Here is an 18,014-nt window from a genome sequence, read left to right on the forward strand (position 1 = left end):
GGTGAATAGTCCTGGAATATTCACCTGACAAATAAGCTCAGTCAAATGGAACTCAATAAAGTTACTTGAGCAATGTCCGGAAGTCTCATATCCGTCACTCTGATACATGGGGCTATCGGCAGCATGATTGATGTGTTTGGATGAAGTCCAGTCATGTAATAACGCATTTAATTATGTTTTGTTTATTTCAACAACACAATGTTCTTAAAACATGCAGACTAACGATCAGGGAAACTTTGGCAGTCTAATATCATTTCAAAACACTTCGTCTCATCCCATGTGGCATCAGATGGATGTCTGTCCACTTGCTTATTCCTCGGTATTATTATTTCTAATATATTCGTATATCTAATATTACTTCGCCTAGATTTACAGTGTATGCCAATAAACTTCTCGTTTGGAATTAACATACCGCTTATGTAGTACATTCTAGTTTCTTTTTCTCTTTGACGGTTTTCTTCCTTAAATACAATGTATATTTAAACATTAAATTGCCTTCTTGGGGGATTTAAGGTCTTTAATTCTCCCTGGATTGGAGACAAATTGAATAACGCGCGTTAGCAGGTATTTCATATAGCGGGGTTCACGATTTTCTTCTTGAATGGCGTCAATCAGACTTTGTTGAATGTAGCGTCGTGTTGATATGGTTTTCATTTATTCATTCTACATACTTTATGATGTAAACTCTCCATTTCAGTATCCTTTATGCTGATATAGTGAATTTCACGCCTTTAGCTGCGGAATGTACCGCGTCCGAGTTAGTCAAGATGCTGAATGAACTATTTGGCCGATTTGATCAGCTGGCAGAGGTATGTATATCCACCATCCTCATCTATACTGGATTATTTGTCACAATACCACCCTCGTATAGGTGGAGTTATCTCTCACAATACGATCCTCATATACTGAATAGTAGTCTAGATTATCTACCATAGTAACATGGATTATCTGTCATAATACCGCTTCTCGCTGCGTTTATGTTGTCATGAAAACATCTTCGGATTATATTGAGAGACCTGACTGTCGTTCTGTAAGTGTATTATTTCTATTATTTCTGCCATTAAAGTTGATAGCAATCAATAACCTTCAAAACACAAGACGTTTTTCATGATAAATCTTTTTTTCGTTAAAAATACCGACCAAGGTGCCAACTAGTTTTCCTGTGGACTACTTTTCATGTCTTTCAAAGAAATGCTGAAGTGTCAGCTACTTTCTTGTCCAACACCTTCCACTGACAGAAACACGCGTCACAGAGGAATATATTAAGACTTTCAACTTGTATAACTAAATATCATGGCAAACATATTTATACTGATATTTACATTTAGTTTCACTCCCGTCATAATTAATATGACCGCCTGCCGTTTAATAATGAGTCAATGTTTATATTAAAGTAGTATAAACACCGGTAAGTATATACCAAACCCTGCCTGACCTTTCTAAGTAAAATTAATTATCTCCACTCAAGGTTGTCTCTGTTGCCAACATTAACTGTTATATTACGCCACATTCTCGTCCTTAATTAATTATTTCACGCGGTTTTTTATTTATAGATTTTAACATAATCATATAACCCATTGCGGACAGGTATGGCTGGCTATGTTCTGACCTCTACCTTGGCCTCAATCTCCGAACTACATATATAATCTTTACTCTTTCCATGCCTGCTTAAGGTTAAGACGCCTGTACATTTTGTATCATAAAAACTAAAATGCGACATGTGGTGTATACTCATAACGATTATATATTTCATTTTCTAACGGTTGAAAATGACAAGTGGTATTTTCGTGGTGACACAATGCTGTCGTTTAAACCACATGTACAAGAGCGCTCTGATTGGTCATTTAACACAAGGCTGATACTGCAAAACCAGGAAATATTTCATTAATATATTCAATAATGATTACTTTGCACCAATGTCTCAACTTGTCTTGTATTTCCGGTATTATTAAAATTTATATTCGACGATTAATGAATTTTTAAAACTCTCCTAAACTAACTTCTAGCAACTAATCATTTTAGAATTCAGAATATGTTGGGTTTTTTTTCTTTTTGCGCGTGTGTTTCTCGCCCTACTGTAAACCAGCTAATTTTATTTGCAATCTTATCAAAATAGATCGCGAAAATAAATCGCCACAAAAATTCAGTTTACAGCTTCTATCAGCAAGTGTCATTTAGAAATCAAATAGAACTTGATTGTTGAGAGGTGAGCGGAAAATCGCTATAATTAGGCTAATGATAACGAAGTGAATGGCTAGTAGGAGAAATGCAGACAAAGTGATTTCTCGACTAACAATGCCTTTTATGAAACAGATCTGTTCTCTTATTTTGTAGGATTGACTTGAAACATGTGTTTGAATATTTTGTTATATTTGCTATGTTTATTATATGTTTGATAGTTTCCTGATGACCTTAATCGACCTTCACTTGAACCCTGTGACTTTTGTTTTTAGAAGAACCAATGTATGCGGATAAAGATCCTCGGTGATTGTTACTATTGTGTATGTGGACTGCCAGTGCCCAACCCAAACCACGCCATTAACTGTGTTAATATGGGCCTGAAAATGATCGAGGCCATCAGGGACGTGAGGGAGGCCACGGGAGTCAACGTAGACATGAGGATTGGTATTCATAGCGGCATGGTACTCAGTGGCGTGCTCGGTCTGTCCAAGTGGCAGTATGACGTCTGGTCTGATGACGTCACGTTGGCAAATCATATGGAGTCCGGAGGATGTCCCGGGTGAGTTGCAGTGTCACACGCTTGTCGGGCAGTGTTACCCTGGTAGGGTAGTGTCACCCTGGTCGGGCAGTGTCACCCTGATCGGGCAATGTCACCCTGGTCTGGCAGTGTCACCCTGGTCGGGCAGTGTCATGCTGGTCGGGCAATGTCACCCTGGTCGGGCAGTGTCACCCTGGTCGGGCAGTGTCAGCTGGTCGGGCAGTGTCACCTGGTCGGGCAATGTCACCCTGGTCTGGCAGTGTCACCCTGGTCGGGCAGTGTCATGCTGGCCGGGCAGTGTCACCCTGGTCTGGCAGTGTCTGGTCGGCAGTTCCTGGTCGGGCAGTGTCACCCTGGTCGGGCAGTGTCACCCTGGTCGGGCAGTGTCACCCTGGTCGGGCAGTGTCACCCTGGTCGGACAGTGTCACCCTGGTCGGGCAGTGTCACCCTGGTCGGGCAGTGTCACCCTGGTCGGGCAGTGCCACCCTGGTCGGGTAGTGTCACCCTGGTCAAGCAGTATCACCATGGTCGGGCAGTGTCACCCTGGTAGGGCAGTGTCACCCTGGTAGGGCAGTGTCACCCTGGTCGGGCAATGCCACCCTGGTCGGGCAGTGTCACCCTGGTCGGGCAGTGTCACCCTGGTCGGGCAGTGTCACCCTGGTCGGGCAGTGTCACCCTGGTCGGGCAGTGTCACCCTGGTCGGGCAGTGTCACCTGGGTCACCCTGGTCGGGCAGTGTCACCCTGGTGGGCAGTGTCACCCTGGTCGGGCAGTGTCATGCTGGTCGGGCAGTGTCACCCTGGTCGGGCAGTGTCATGCTGGTCGGGCAGGGTCACCCTGGTCGGGCAATGCCACCCTGGTCGGGCAGTGTCACCCTGGTCAAGCAGTATCACCCTGGTCGGGCAGTGTCATGCTGGTCGGGCAGTGTCATGCTGGTCGGGCAGTGTCACCCTGGTCGGGCAGTGTCATGCTGGTCGGGCAGTGTCATGCTGGTCGGACAGTTCCCAATTGATTATGTTTCTTTCTTGTCATATTTTGATCTTTTAGTAACACATCCTTTCTCCCTTTTCAGAAAAGTCCATATAACAGAGAATACACTTCGTTTCCTCTCCGGCGAATTCAAAGTAGAACCAGGTTATGGAGGCCGTCGAAATTCCTATCTCTCTGAACACAATATAGAAACATATTTTATCGTTCCGAAGACTAGAGAGGTTTGTCCTTGTTAACAAGTCATACATTGAAGGTGTAAGGCAGGTGTAAACATGATGGAGTTAAGATAGGGATTGTATCTTTTGATTTTTGTTTTTGTGTTATATTCGTATATCTTCTGTTTAGTTCTTACCTGTTTGCCTTAAAATAAATCTTGAAAGCATCATGCTTTTACACTTTTAGAAAAATGTATCTTTCAAAATTAACTTTCAATTTGACTTAATGAATGATAGTTTAATATAAACAAACAATAATTTTCATATAGAAATTGATTTTTTAAAGGCGTTTGAGCGTTTTCTACTTCGTAGACCCTTATAACAGATCTACAATTATAATGAAATTAATTCCCTATGATTGATTTTTATGATATTGTCTTGTAGTTCGATGAAGGAAGAAAGATACGTTCAAGATACGAGAGCTCCCTTCGAGCTTCTTTGCGCGTATCAAAGTATCTTGAGGGATGGAATGTGGACAAACCATTCGCCAACCTCCGAGTCAGCACCATGGCAACCAAGCTACTTAGTGTTACAGTAAGTACCAAAAATTGGCGGGATTGTAGTAACTAATAACAATATAATACTGGTACAATGACTTATGTCTCTGTATGACGGAGTTTTATATCATGTGAGCTCAAAAAGCTTCGTTTTTATTCTGTACGAAGTTGGAAAAGTTTTTGCATTACTAAATATTTGTCTTAATTCAAGTTTGTAAGAGGAAATCTTAGCGGATGTCAATTTTCGCTTTCCCTTGTCGGAAGACTTCCATTTTCTGTAATGTCCGGTACAAATAATGACACCTTCTGCAGTGTTTTAATGTAATTGTGTTTTACAAAAAAGGGACAGGAAAATTAATTGGTTTGTAGTACTTTAAAAGAGCATTTAAACAATAATATAGAAATATCATGTCATAAGTGTGCACTAAGAAACATCTTAAGACAGTATTAAATGATCCCGTTTGTTTTATACAGCTCATTCCTGTAAGTACAGGTAATAGGTTCTTGTTATTGGCTAACAGTACTAATCCGTGTTTCACTAATGCTTACAAGGGAGAAAAACTCACATAGTAGATAGTTGTTTTGTTTTAATCATTTAACAATATGATTTGGTGCTGGACATTGCTTTGCATTTGAATTAATCATTGACACATTTTGCTGCATTGGTTTGTTTCTGTTCATGTAGTGTAATTTATCTCAGTTCAAGCCTGAATTAATATCGGTTAATTGGTGTTAATTAGCAGTTTTTTATTAGTTTTATAACAAATTAATTCAATTAATTCTATTAATTATTTGACATATGGAGAATTGAAACTATTAAAAACTATGACAATTCGGATGCGACGTAAAACTAACATTACAGATATACAATTTGATAACATAACAAATATTTAATATTGATAATTTTTGTCTGCATAATACAAAGTTATCTGCCCTTGCGGATAGTAATTGTGACGCCATACGAGTGCCTCATAATTAAAAAAACGATGTGAAATAGAAAGTCAATGCTTATCCACAAGTGAGCTAATTATCTAATATGCAAAGATAGAATAACAAAAGCCATGGAATGAGTACAATTGTTGTAGATTTCTTATACGCTGAAGATGTTTATATTATAAACTAGTTGTATTCGCTAAGGGCGTATTTCTTATTGTTTTTATACAGTTATGATAATGCACCCTTAGGTTTTGTTCGCTGCACACTAATGCACGTTAGTCGCCATCCACAAATATTACACAAATTTAGTTTCCTTGACACCAATTATAGTCCCAGAATAAACCTGCTACCTCTGATATGTAATAAACGCACTCTTCTCGATATTTTAAACGATATCAAATCAAGAGGCAAACAATTCAAATATTTCATCTGAAGTGAATTGGTGTTTTAGAAGTGTGCTATTTATACAATATGTGATTCTGACTAACACCATTAGATAGACAATCTTTTCATTAAAACGAAGCGTTCTTTTCAATATCGAATGATTTTCGTTACAAACTTGATATCATCTGATGGACCCCCAGGGCTAGTTGTTGATAGTTCCTGTTTTCATGTGAATGGTGTCGGTCACAAGGTCATGTTTGTCACCTTAATTTGATGATGTTTCAAATGTCTGACAGTATCTTCATTATGAAGACAATCCAAAAAATCATAAATAAAAGGTAGAAACGAAATGATAATGAAAGTAATAAAGTAGAATCGATTAAAGGACACCAGTTACACACTGATCCTTCCAAATACATATTTTAATACACGTAAAATTTTATATGCTTATATATATTTAACAGACAGCTTGGTCTGGGTATATACGTTCCAAAATAAACACGTTTAAAATCTTTTTACGGATGCAACTAGTTATATCGTCAAAAGAGCGCAGGTGACGTATAAGGAGTGGAAAAGAAATCCATGCGAATAAATGTGTTTGGCGTCCGTCATCGCTATACAGTTTAGTGTGAGAGTGAATAACTAAGGTGTCTTTGGCTTGAGATCGGCGCTATCTCAAGAAGCTAAAACTAAATGCAATTCGTAAAACAAACTTTTCACGAACTGCGTGTAAAGAACAGATAACTATTTAAACCAAACTAGGTGATAGTTGTGTGTTGTTAAAATTTATTTATTTCTGCGTGCGTTGTACTCTCGATCAATCATACAGATCATATAAAATCAGATAACAAATAAATATCAGATCTACATCATCTATCTACACCAATAATTAACTTTGTACAATTTTTGTTCTTTTTTATATTTTGGCTATATTTAATCAATAATATGATAATAATATTTGCAATGTTATATTCATAAAAGTAATGTAACTATTGCTCAAACTTTCACTTTATTTGGATATTAATTTGATAAGCTGATAAATCATATACTTTTGTATAGGGATTTGTCCCTTTTGAAAAATAATACTATAAAATGCTATTAGGGATTGTTATATGTAGATCAATACTTTAACTACACGAGTAGTATAGAACTACCACTGTGTTTACAAGGTTATGCTGATTGTTGTAGAGTCTGGCCTTTCTCGACTCCAACTTGGTCCTCAACTCTATTGTGGATGACCAGAGGTATGTATGAATATTATTCATTACTTGATGCCGAAGTGGACTTCAAGTTTGTTATAATTGAAGCAATAATGAAAACTGAGATTGACACTTAAAAGAAAAAGAAAATTATGGAAGAGGCTCAACGCTTAGAAAAATTAAACACAATAACATACATAGGAACGTCAGGAACCAGGAGTTCTAGTCGATATTAAGACAAACTTTTTAAGATGAGGGGATTTTTGACAATTTCTGATTATGCATTAAGCTTTCAGTACTGAAATCTTATAACAGCTATGGTAGAATTTAATTCCACGTCCCATCCGGTACCGATATCGATCTTCGGGTATCGGTATCGAAGACTGCTCACATCGATCATTGGTTTGTGTAGGGCGACATATTGTATACCAACCATAATATTCATCAAAAAGATTCTGTACTTCATTAATATTTGGTTGATATGATAAGATCTGTCTTTAATAAATTTTGATGCTATCCTTTGTTTTCATTTAAAACACAGAAATGACCTGTCGGATAAGATCCAGTCGAACATCAATTTAATTTCCCTTTCCTTTTCAGTGTAGTAGCGTTGAGTCAGCAGTTTCAGGGGGAGGTCAATGCAGAGTTAGCGAGGAAGTCCAAGGATCTGGGAAAGAAAAGGTATGCTCAATATCCCCAATATATAAATACAAGAATCCATTCGTCCGTTTGTCTGTTGTTCTCGACAGTTTGTTCCAAATCTATGAAGGAATTTTCATGAAAAAACATGTTTAGCTCTATAAGGAAATCTGGCTGATAGCTATACCAATTAAAATGTTTTAAATGTCGTTTCTTTATATGGTAAAAAAAACCATTGATACCAATGGTAGCTTCTTAGAACTTTACCTAGGACGTGAAATAAGGGACAGGAAGGACAATTGGAGGGCAGATTTTACGGTATATAACATATAGTGCTGATGCTGAAAAATTTGATGTACCTCAACTATTAGTTAGCAATGGCTGTAAACACTGTAATTGGAGCCATTGATGCTACCTTACAAGGCATTTATAAAAATGCCAATATCATTATCTCATTTCAAAATATTCCACTTTATTCCTTTTGCACCGCCGTTTTTCTGAAATTTTCATTTTTTATTTCTTCTAAAACATATTCATCTTTAAGATTTAATAGCAAATGTTGCAAAATCAAAAATTTACAAATGAAATGATATAATGTCTTTAATATTTTTTCTGGGTTTTTTTTGTTTTTTTCACAGTTCCTGGAAGTCCGAGGGAGACTTCAACTGGTTGTTACTGACGTTTAAGAATGGGATGGAGAAAGAGTATTCCAGGCGACCGAATCCCTCCTTCAGGATCGGGGTGCTATGTATGGCCGGTATATTTGTAGCTGTACAGATCATACAGGTCATTCTGTCGCTAGGGTAAGTCATAGCTCATACCTATCGTGTGGGTAGGTCTTATGTCGTTTCAGACTTTGGTAAGGTCATGCTTGAAAATATTATACTAAATACGATCCGTGTGTAGGATTAGTGAGTTTGTTATTAAAGAAGGTCAAGGAGTTTTGTATGTTATCATTTTGACATAATGGCCCACGGGGAAAACATTCATTAAACTACATATATGCTAAAGGTTAATAACTCCGCCTGAAACAAATAATAACTTATATCTACAACAGAGGTAGGTAGCATAGCGTCCTGTCATTAGGGTATAAATGTATGTCAAAGGTCACTCTGTCTTTAGGGTTAGTCATAGATCAATCTCTCATAGGTTATGTCAAAGGTCACTGTATTTAGGGTAGGCCAAAGGCACTGTCGTTAGAAAGTCAAATGTCAGTCTGACCTTAGGTCACTGTCATATGGTACACGTATGTCAAAGGTCACTGTCGTTAGGGTAGCTAACACATTACTGTTATTAGGGTGTGTAACATATCACTGTTGTTAGGATAGGCCAAATGTCGCTCTGTCGTTAGGATAGGTCATATATCACTCTATCATATGTTATTTCAAAGGTCACTCTGATGTTAGGTTAGGAGGTATGTGACCAAGTCACATGTTATGTCAAAGTTCACCCTGTCAGTAAAGTAGGTCGAAGGTCATTCTGTCGTAAGGTTTAAACGGACATTTATTTTTCATTAACTGATGGAATAGAAATATATCCGTACTCTAAAGAATGCATTGGTTAAAAGATACATACATTACATTTTTGTTCGTCAGTATTGTTTCTCTGCTATGTGTTTTATTTATGATCTCATTTCTTGGGTTAAGGGAAATAACTTCAATTGGCGTCTTAACTTTATCCATACAGTAAATAAGTAGATAGCAATAGTATCGACAATGCAGTATACAAGAGACATAGAATTATATGATAACAACACATTTACAACACACAACGGCGGATGTGTGAATATGAAACCAATAACCGAATTACGAATGAATATGTTAGAGCTGCTGATAAGGCATGATAAGTGGATGCCTTTGTATCCATTTTCCATCAAAAGTAATATATTAGATCTATAAATTGTATGAAATATGAATGAAAAGTAAAAAAAATATGATACACAAGAGCGATTAAATATCTATTTCTGTACCGTTGTGTTTCGTGTTTCAGAGTACTACGTAATACCTGGTTCGGCAGTTTTAGTGTGGGATTAGCATTCTTTTTATCTGTGATATTCATCTGCTTCGTCGGAGATTATCTGGTGAGTCATTGTCGTAACATTCCCGATTATACATATACCTAGTCGTTTTCTAACTATATATATAACTGTATATCGGATCAGACGTCGTGTGTTATGAGAAGGGAAAGCAAATAAAAATATGAGGAGAGGATTATACATCGCAATCGTTTTGGTGAAAGTCAGTCGTCTCTCAGTCATCTAATAAGGAAAGCGACAACGAGTCTCATCACTCACATGCAACAGTTTCCCAAAACACACGTAATCATCTCTCACAAACAAATATACTACAGTCTCCAAAGCGAACCCATCACTCACATACAAATATACTAGTCTCCCAAACGAACCCATCACTCACATACAAATATACTACAGTCTCCCAAGCGAACCCATCACTCACATACAAATTTACTACAGTCTCCCAAACGAACCCATCACTCACATACAAATATACTACAGTCTCCCAAACGAACCCATCACTCACATACAAATATACTACAGTCTCCCAAACGAACCATCACTCACATACAAATATACTATAGTCTCCCAAGCGAACCCATCACTCACATACAAATATACTACAGTCTCCCAAACGAACCCATCACTCACATACAAATATACTACAGTCTCCCAAACGAACCATCACTCACATACAAATATACTACAGTCTCCCAAACGAACCCATCACTCACATACAAATATACTACAGTCTCCCAAACGAACCCATCACTCACATACAAATATACTACAGTCTCCCAAACGAACCCATCACTCACATACAAATATACTACAGTCTCCCAAACGAACCCATCACTCACATACAAATATACTACAGTCTCCCAAACGAACCCATCACTCACATACAAATATACTACAGTCTCCCAAACGAACCCATCACTCACATACAAATATACTACAGTCTCCCAAACGAACCCATCACTCACATACAAATATACTACAGTCTCCCAAACGAACCCATCACTCACATACAAATATACTACAGTCTCCCAAACGAACCCATCACTCACATACAAATATACTAAAATTTCCCATAATTCACGTTCTCATCACTTACTCACATTTTACACTGGGGAGACAGGCTTTTAATGCTTTTATCGCTGAAAGTATATCAATGAAACAGGCCAATGTTTTATTTCAGATCTCCGAGGACAAGGGGTTGATTATAGGGATACTGGCCCACTTGTCAGGTTTGACCAAGAGGAGTGCTTTGGTACGGGTCATACTGGCTACTCTGTGCGTGGCCGTAGTCTGTTTGTCCACCGTTATAAATGTGGTAAGTTTTCCTCAGTTTTCTCATACCTGAAATTATTGTAACACGTAATTCGTGCATACAGACAGATTGTCAATAATACGTAAAGTGCCATTACAATGTTCGCTTTTATATCCTCGATATAACTTTATGATCAAAGTATGTTTCGCTTGAATTAGCTGGGTTGCATATATGATGTAGTTAGTCTTTATAAAATAGTTTACTAATCATCAAAAACACTTGGATAGCTTAGAGATTAACTTTGTTAGTACTAGTGTATAATTCTGTGGATTTTTAGTTTATTTTAGCATTGGTTTGTTGACTGATTTATTAGTATATTGTTATTGTTAATATTGTCTGTGATTATAGTCTCAGTTGTTAATGTCTGGTTCCAGGTAGATTATGAAGCTTGTGCTAACTGTATACCGACGCCCAATACTACTGTGGCCAATGCTACTGAGGAGGCGGTATTTCACGGGGCACCTGTGGTAAGTGACAATAGAGATATGTTCAAGACTGATAATGTATTGTAAGACTGCATAGATAGAATACCGTAAGTGCAAAAGCAAACAGAAAGATGAAAGAAGTTTTGCCACCCCGCAGCCAAGTTATGGGATATTGGAATCGAAATATCTGTATGGATTTGTTTAAAAAGAATGTCTTGTGATTGCTATGATCTCCAATGTGGGGTAGCTGGGCATTACTTAGCAATGTTAATGTCATAAGGAAATCTGATATTTAGAATAACATGTAAAACCAAGAGCAATACTCGTCTTTCTTCTCGTGTTGAATTAATTTCTTTACCACATAATTGCTCACCACGTCACAAATGTCATTTATTATTTCAGAATACCGTTTATTATTAATCCTATATGTTTTACATTACCTAAAATATTTACAGTACTGATACAAAACTTGATACATTGTTTCTATTTTACAGTACTGGACACACATCAGTCTGTTGGGCCTAGCGTCCACGTGTGTCTTTCTGCAGATTGGCTACCTAACTAAAATGGCCATAATGCTGGTTGTTATGGTGATCTACAATTTAGTATTCCACCTAGTGCCACTGTTTGGGACCGATCTACATATGCAGTAAGTTGAATCATTCTTGTTTCTGACTTTGAAGAAATCGATATCTGAAGTATTGGTAAAGGACGGAGGACTCTAAGGTTCTGTTTTATTTTGCATTTATAAATCAGATTATTTGAATTTGCATTTTAAATATAAACATTTAACTTTGACCTTTCACCAGATTCAGCACTGTGCCTCCCCTAGATATGGCCATCACAACATCGCTCCTACTGGCTGTCCTCTACGTCACCTTATTTTTCCTTGATAGACAGGTAAGCTTAGAGCAAAAATTACTTTATTTCCTTGTTCCTTTGTGTTGATGACTATGAATAATTAATTGTTATCAAATTGTCCCAGGTAAACGTTATTTGTCCCGTGGTTTTTGTATAAATAATGTCGGTACAACTCCAATAACTCCGCCGAAACTACTGGGTTAATTTAAATGAACCCTCACAGTAATAATGGGGACTATATGTAGATGTGAATATCTGTTTTCTTTGATTGAAAATTTGGTTGCCATATTAACCACGTCCATACACTCCATATATGTACTTGTCTGCGTTTTGACACATCACATGCTCTCAAACGTTACTATGGCTACGTAGTGCAGGAACAGTTGGTTGGTTGTCATGTTCTCATTTTAATGGGTAGTGGGGTATTAGTTAGTAAATGGCTTAGAGTACTAGTTTGGTTCTTTTTTCAAAGAGGAAGTTTATGTGATAGCCTAAGAAATGATACAAATTCTGATTCACACATGATTAATATTTAGGTGGAATACACAAACAGACTAGATTTTCTGTGGAGACGGCAGTTTAACGAAGACACAGAAAACGTTAAGGTCACAGCAGAGGTGAACAAACAACTCCTTCAGAATATCCTTCCACAACACGTGGCGGACTACTTTATTAGGAGTAACCGCAAAGATGACGTGAGTAAACAAGTTATACTAATTGACTTTTATATCCCAAACAAAATTTGAGAAATGATAAACATAATTTATAAGGGATTTTTTTAACACCTGAATCAATTAATAGATGTCCTTTTTATACAAACATGGTTTTCCTTAATTATAGATCCGTATTAACAGTTGTTCATTAAGTCTCATTAAATTGTAATATAAGGAAGAATCTTCGTCCTTCTGTACAATGTACTTTTGACACCCACAGGACATGTATAGTGAGACGTACGGCTGTGTGTCGGTCATGTTTGCCTCCATACCAAACTTCCAGGACTTTTATCAGCAGAGTGCTGCCAATAGGAACGGCTTAGAATGTATCCGTGTCCTAAATGAGATCATCGCGGAGTTCGACCAGGTAAAGAAACATCAATTTTATTTTTTTCACAAAATATATAGCTAATGTTTACGCAGATGTGCGTTATTGTATCACGTGAGTTCTATAACGTGCCATAGATGTGCCATGTGCCTTTTTATGATCAAATATGGATGTACATTTTGTATATCATATGAAATATTCATGATTTCAGCTGTTATCCATCAGTGAGTTCTCGACGGTCGAGAAAATAAAGACCATTGGAAGTACTTATATGGCTGCCACAGGTCTTCAGCCTGGACGAGAGAACATCATGGACCCCACAGAAAGACGCAATAACATAGTCACCATGACAACGTTCGCCTTAAGAATGATAAAGAGACTTGACGAGATCAACACTCACACCCTTAACCAATTCAAGCTCAGGATAGGTAAGGCCCTATTTTTAGTTTCTGAATATAGCCGAAAGCGCTTATATGAAATTGTCTATGGACTCTATATAAATCTTAATTTTCTTTTGTATTGTTGAGTTGCCCAAAATGTATGAAAATCTATTCTGTTAAAACAGTCATATAAAAATGTTATCATTTTTGAGGACGTCCTCATGCCAACCGTAACGCTCCTTTGAACTTCATTACGTTTTATAAAGGGATCAGTTGTCTGTTTTCAACACAAGCCAGAAATCGATCTTTGCTGCAAATATTATAAGTAATGGCGCCTCACGAATTTCAGGTGTATGACTAGCGCTGCTTTGAATACGATTTCTTTGTGATTTGATATTTCTAAACATCTTTCATGAATGTTTTCTTTAGGTGTTAATCATGGACCCGTCATCGCGGGAGTGATCGGGGCCAGGAAACCACAATATGATATATGGGGAGATACTGTCAATGTAGCGAGTCGGATGGACAGCTCCGGTGAAATGGGCAAAATACAGGTATGTATAATAGTGATATGAATACGGTGAAATTGGCAAACCACAAGTACAATGTAAGTATAATAGGAATACGAATAAAAATGACTTATAACATACAAAGTTCTTAGACAGGAATAACATCTTTGTATATCCTGATAATTTTAACCCACATTTTGTAGACAATTGGAATTCATATATGTGTCATAAGCAAAAGATGCAAAAAAGTGTTTAATAGTACTTAATCTCTAAACATCGCGTATATATCTTAGGTTAAGAACCAATCTCTAAACATTGGGTTTAATTCATAGGTTGATAATCAATCTCTAACGTCGAGTATATATGATAGGTTGATAATCAATCTCTAACGCCGAGTATATTGATACATGTAGGTTGATAATCATATTGGTATTCGCGTAAATTTCCCTTACGACAGTTGTATGGCAAAAGCTGATGTTATGTTTTAATTCTATGAGGTTTTCTGTAATCCAATTGTTTTATATAGGTACCAGAAATCACAGCGCAGTTCCTGTTTGACAAGGGATTCAACATTCAGCGGAAAGGTCTTACAAAAGTTAAAGGTAAAGAACCGATGACGACTTTCTTTGTGTTGCCAAGAACTGATACACCAGACTCCGTAACTCCTCTATGACCATAATTATAGCCACCTCAAGGTCAAATCTGCCCTCTGGTGCTGTCTTCAACGGTGCTGGTCTGTCCAACTGGCTGTCTAGATACAGGTGCTATATCGGCCCACAGTAGGACCTGAAGTGTGTACTTGACACATCTTCTCGCGTGGCATGGTACCGGCGGAAGTATAATACATATAAAGATTAGGACCTCAACCACGTGATTATATCTGTGACGGAGAAAAAGTCCTTTGAACGCCACCGGCACCGACCTGTCTCATAACACAGCAGTTGTCCTACACGACGTCACAACAATTTAATGTAAACTGACAGTGAAGGGTATCACGGACAAAGCACAATATGAACATTGCTCTCCAACAACGCATGTCTTTGGAATATGTTCGGAATAAGTTACGTCGTAAGATGTAAACTTTACCTGGATACGTCAGGTTGTTACCCGAATATGTATACTACATTCCATTCATGTTACTTCGTAGGATGTAAGCGATATACACTTTATCTGAATATTATATAACATTCAATTGATACATTCCTCACCAATTTCAGCACTATGTCTCTTCCTTCATAAAGATATTTATTAGTCATCTTAGTGTATTACATAAAATATTTTAGAAAATGACGGCGTATCTTACTTAATTTGTAAAAGATGTAGTGTTTAAAAATACATTTTGCAGATTGCCTGTTTTGAAAAAACAACATTGGTTAATAGTTGAGGTGAAGTAACCCCAGGTGCATTACATTTATATTAATAACAACACAATAGAAATGCTAGACGATTTACAAATGAAATATCTCGTTTACCAAACAGCATTGTTTGTTCTCTGAGAGATATTGTGACGTGTCCACGTGTATTAGTAACATATTTTGATCAGACCATAGTTATTTACAAGCATGATATGAAGGTTACAAAATGTCAAACATGTCGTGTGCCTGACTAAACCGCCCACGTGATGTAATATTGGCTTGTGTATGCCTAAATTTAGTAGATTATCTCTGATATGTAAAGCACTGAGGTAGTTATATCAGATCTGTTGTTTACATTCATGCGTCCAAAAGCCGTCATTTGTTTACACGGTTTGATATTTTCCTAGTCTTTAGTTGTCATTAGTAAAGGTACTGGAATGTGATGGACAAACGTACTTATTCAACTATTTACGTCATGACTGCAGCGCCATCTTGTCATTAGCTGTATGGTTTGACCACTGAAAAAAAAGCCATCAATACTAGAAAGCTACGTGCTGTTATCATAATAGCGTAAAATTCTTTCTGGGATGATGCACTAGACTACAAAAGAAAATGACAGTGCGTTACATGTCCCAATAACGTCCAGGTCCTTGTTCACCATTTTATCCCATACTTCCACCAGGCTAGGCTTCATAGTAAACCTCGACCGGTCATCTGGAACAATAGATGACCTGGTTCATGAATAAATGGCGTTAAAGTCGTTGACACTTATGAAAAATATATTTTTATTCAGGGTTGACGACGACCTAAGACTGTGCGTTTTAAAATTATTCCATTACTGAACATTTCTGTTTTTATTGGACATTCATTTGGGATGTTTTATGTGCATGCAAATAATATAATTATGCCATTTTCTAAGAACTAAAATTGACAATAGTATCTAATTGTATAAGTAATGTAAGAGCTGGTGATACTATTGAGTATGTTGGAGTTGGAATTACTTTATTACAAATCACTTCAAGTAAAATTCTTTTATAGATTTTATTTTATTATGTGATATCCACACATAAAAAACTACCCTGACGTGAAATACCTAAATCTTAATTGAATAAAAGTCAAAAGTCCTTTGAATACGTTTTTCTTAAACAATTTGAAATACGTTTTACTAAACACACAATGAAATAGTATTTTACTTATTTTTTATTAACAAATACAATGTTTCATCATAAGATATTTTGCTGGAAAAAAAAGTGGGGTTTGTTTGTCGTGGAGCATTTTGAATTGTCAATCAATATTATATGCCGTTATCTGTGCTCTCTGATGATAACTTGTCTACCAGATAAATATTGCATGTGTATAATATTGTACTATATCGTTTGATGACATAGCATCTCATACGTTCAATAAAGTCTTATGTTTATAGTAAATGTATAAATTGAGCAATCATTTACTACATTCCATCGTCATGTTCAACTTGTGAAAAAGCTTCATACTTGAAGGTTGTGTTACATTATCTCATAATCACAGATCCTAATATTTTGAGTTTAACTTTGTTCTCTTTCACTTTGGTCATTTGTTTTGTTTATACGCCGCGTAACATTCCAGCATTCCAACATACCAGTATAATTGTTAGTCTATCTGTGATACTTTGATGCGTCTGAGCTTTCATTCTTGCCATATATTATGTAAATTATCATTTATTTATAATATATCATTTCTAACAGCAGTTCGATGTATCTTACAACAAGTACAGTGCCATACGTTATGTGTGCTGCACCAATTTTTAAGTGGGGAGATTTGTATATTTGGGATAAAATAAGTGTATATCATTGCCGAATTTACTTCAGGGGTTATGTACTCATTTTCAACCTAACAATGTGTGACGGTATATAGTCTCATAGACGGTAGTTTTTACTGTCCATCATGACGTACCGCACAGTTTACACAGAATATGACGTATAGTTTATGTTGTATTATAATTTTTGGGTTCTGTGGGCGAAATTGCTACTGTGGTTATAAAATGTTGATATTTTTTCAGAAAATAAAAATGTTGATGTGATTTGTCACCTGGTTTGTTGTATTGCATTTTTATTCTTTATGTCAATTGTAATTATATAAATACAGATTTTATAACATCACCTTAAGAACAAACACCTGTCCTTTTTCGTCCACCATAAAGATCGATAGTGTCTACTTCATTGTACAGTTACAATAATGTAATGTCTTTTTGTATGACTACGCTTTACAGTTCTTGGAAAATGTCCAGAATATACTAGTCCTTGGCAAATGTCCAAAATATACTAGTCCCTGGAAAATGTTCAGAACCAGAATATACTAGTCCCTGGAAAATGTTCAGAACCAGAATATACTAGTCCCTCAAAAATATCCAGAACCAGAATATACTAGTCCCTCAAAAATGTCCAGAACCAGAATATACTAGTCCCTCGAAAATGTCCAGAACCAGAATATACTAGTCCCTCAAAAATGTCCAGAACCAGAATATACTAGTCCCTCAAAA

The 18,014-nt window shown here is 36.8% G+C and overlaps 1 protein-coding gene across 3 annotated transcripts in view; it reads left to right on the top strand.

Annotated features, from left to right (window-relative positions):
- LOC138315103 (adenylate cyclase type 2-like) overlaps positions 1-17,562 on the top strand; it is a 57,206-nt gene extending 39,644 nt beyond the window's left edge. For all 3 annotated transcript variants that reach the window (XM_069255847.1, XM_069255846.1, XM_069255848.1), the window contains exons 7-23: positions 698-809; positions 2,454-2,740; positions 3,791-3,929; positions 4,308-4,457; positions 6,929-6,984; positions 7,540-7,620; positions 8,217-8,381; positions 9,568-9,658; positions 10,794-10,928; positions 11,300-11,392; positions 11,845-11,999; positions 12,160-12,250; positions 12,748-12,906; positions 13,145-13,291; positions 13,464-13,680; positions 14,062-14,186; positions 14,668-17,562. In XM_069255847.1, the coding sequence (XP_069111948.1) occupies positions 698-809; positions 2,454-2,740; positions 3,791-3,929; positions 4,308-4,457; positions 6,929-6,984; positions 7,540-7,620; positions 8,217-8,381; positions 9,568-9,658; positions 10,794-10,928; positions 11,300-11,392; positions 11,845-11,999; positions 12,160-12,250; positions 12,748-12,906; positions 13,145-13,291; positions 13,464-13,680; positions 14,062-14,186; positions 14,668-14,814 (2,350 nt within the window). In that variant the 3' untranslated portion in view covers positions 14,815-17,562. The remainder of the gene's footprint in view (positions 1-697; positions 810-2,453; positions 2,741-3,790; positions 3,930-4,307; positions 4,458-6,928; positions 6,985-7,539; positions 7,621-8,216; positions 8,382-9,567; positions 9,659-10,793; positions 10,929-11,299; positions 11,393-11,844; positions 12,000-12,159; positions 12,251-12,747; positions 12,907-13,144; positions 13,292-13,463; positions 13,681-14,061; positions 14,187-14,667) is intronic.
- The last annotated feature ends 452 nt before the right edge of the window (positions 17,563-18,014 follow it).

Source organism: Argopecten irradians, chromosome 2 (genome assembly GCF_041381155.1).
Source record: "Argopecten irradians isolate NY chromosome 2, Ai_NY, whole genome shotgun sequence".
In the NCBI taxonomy this organism is placed as follows: Eukaryota; Metazoa; Mollusca; class Bivalvia; order Pectinida; family Pectinidae; genus Argopecten; species Argopecten irradians.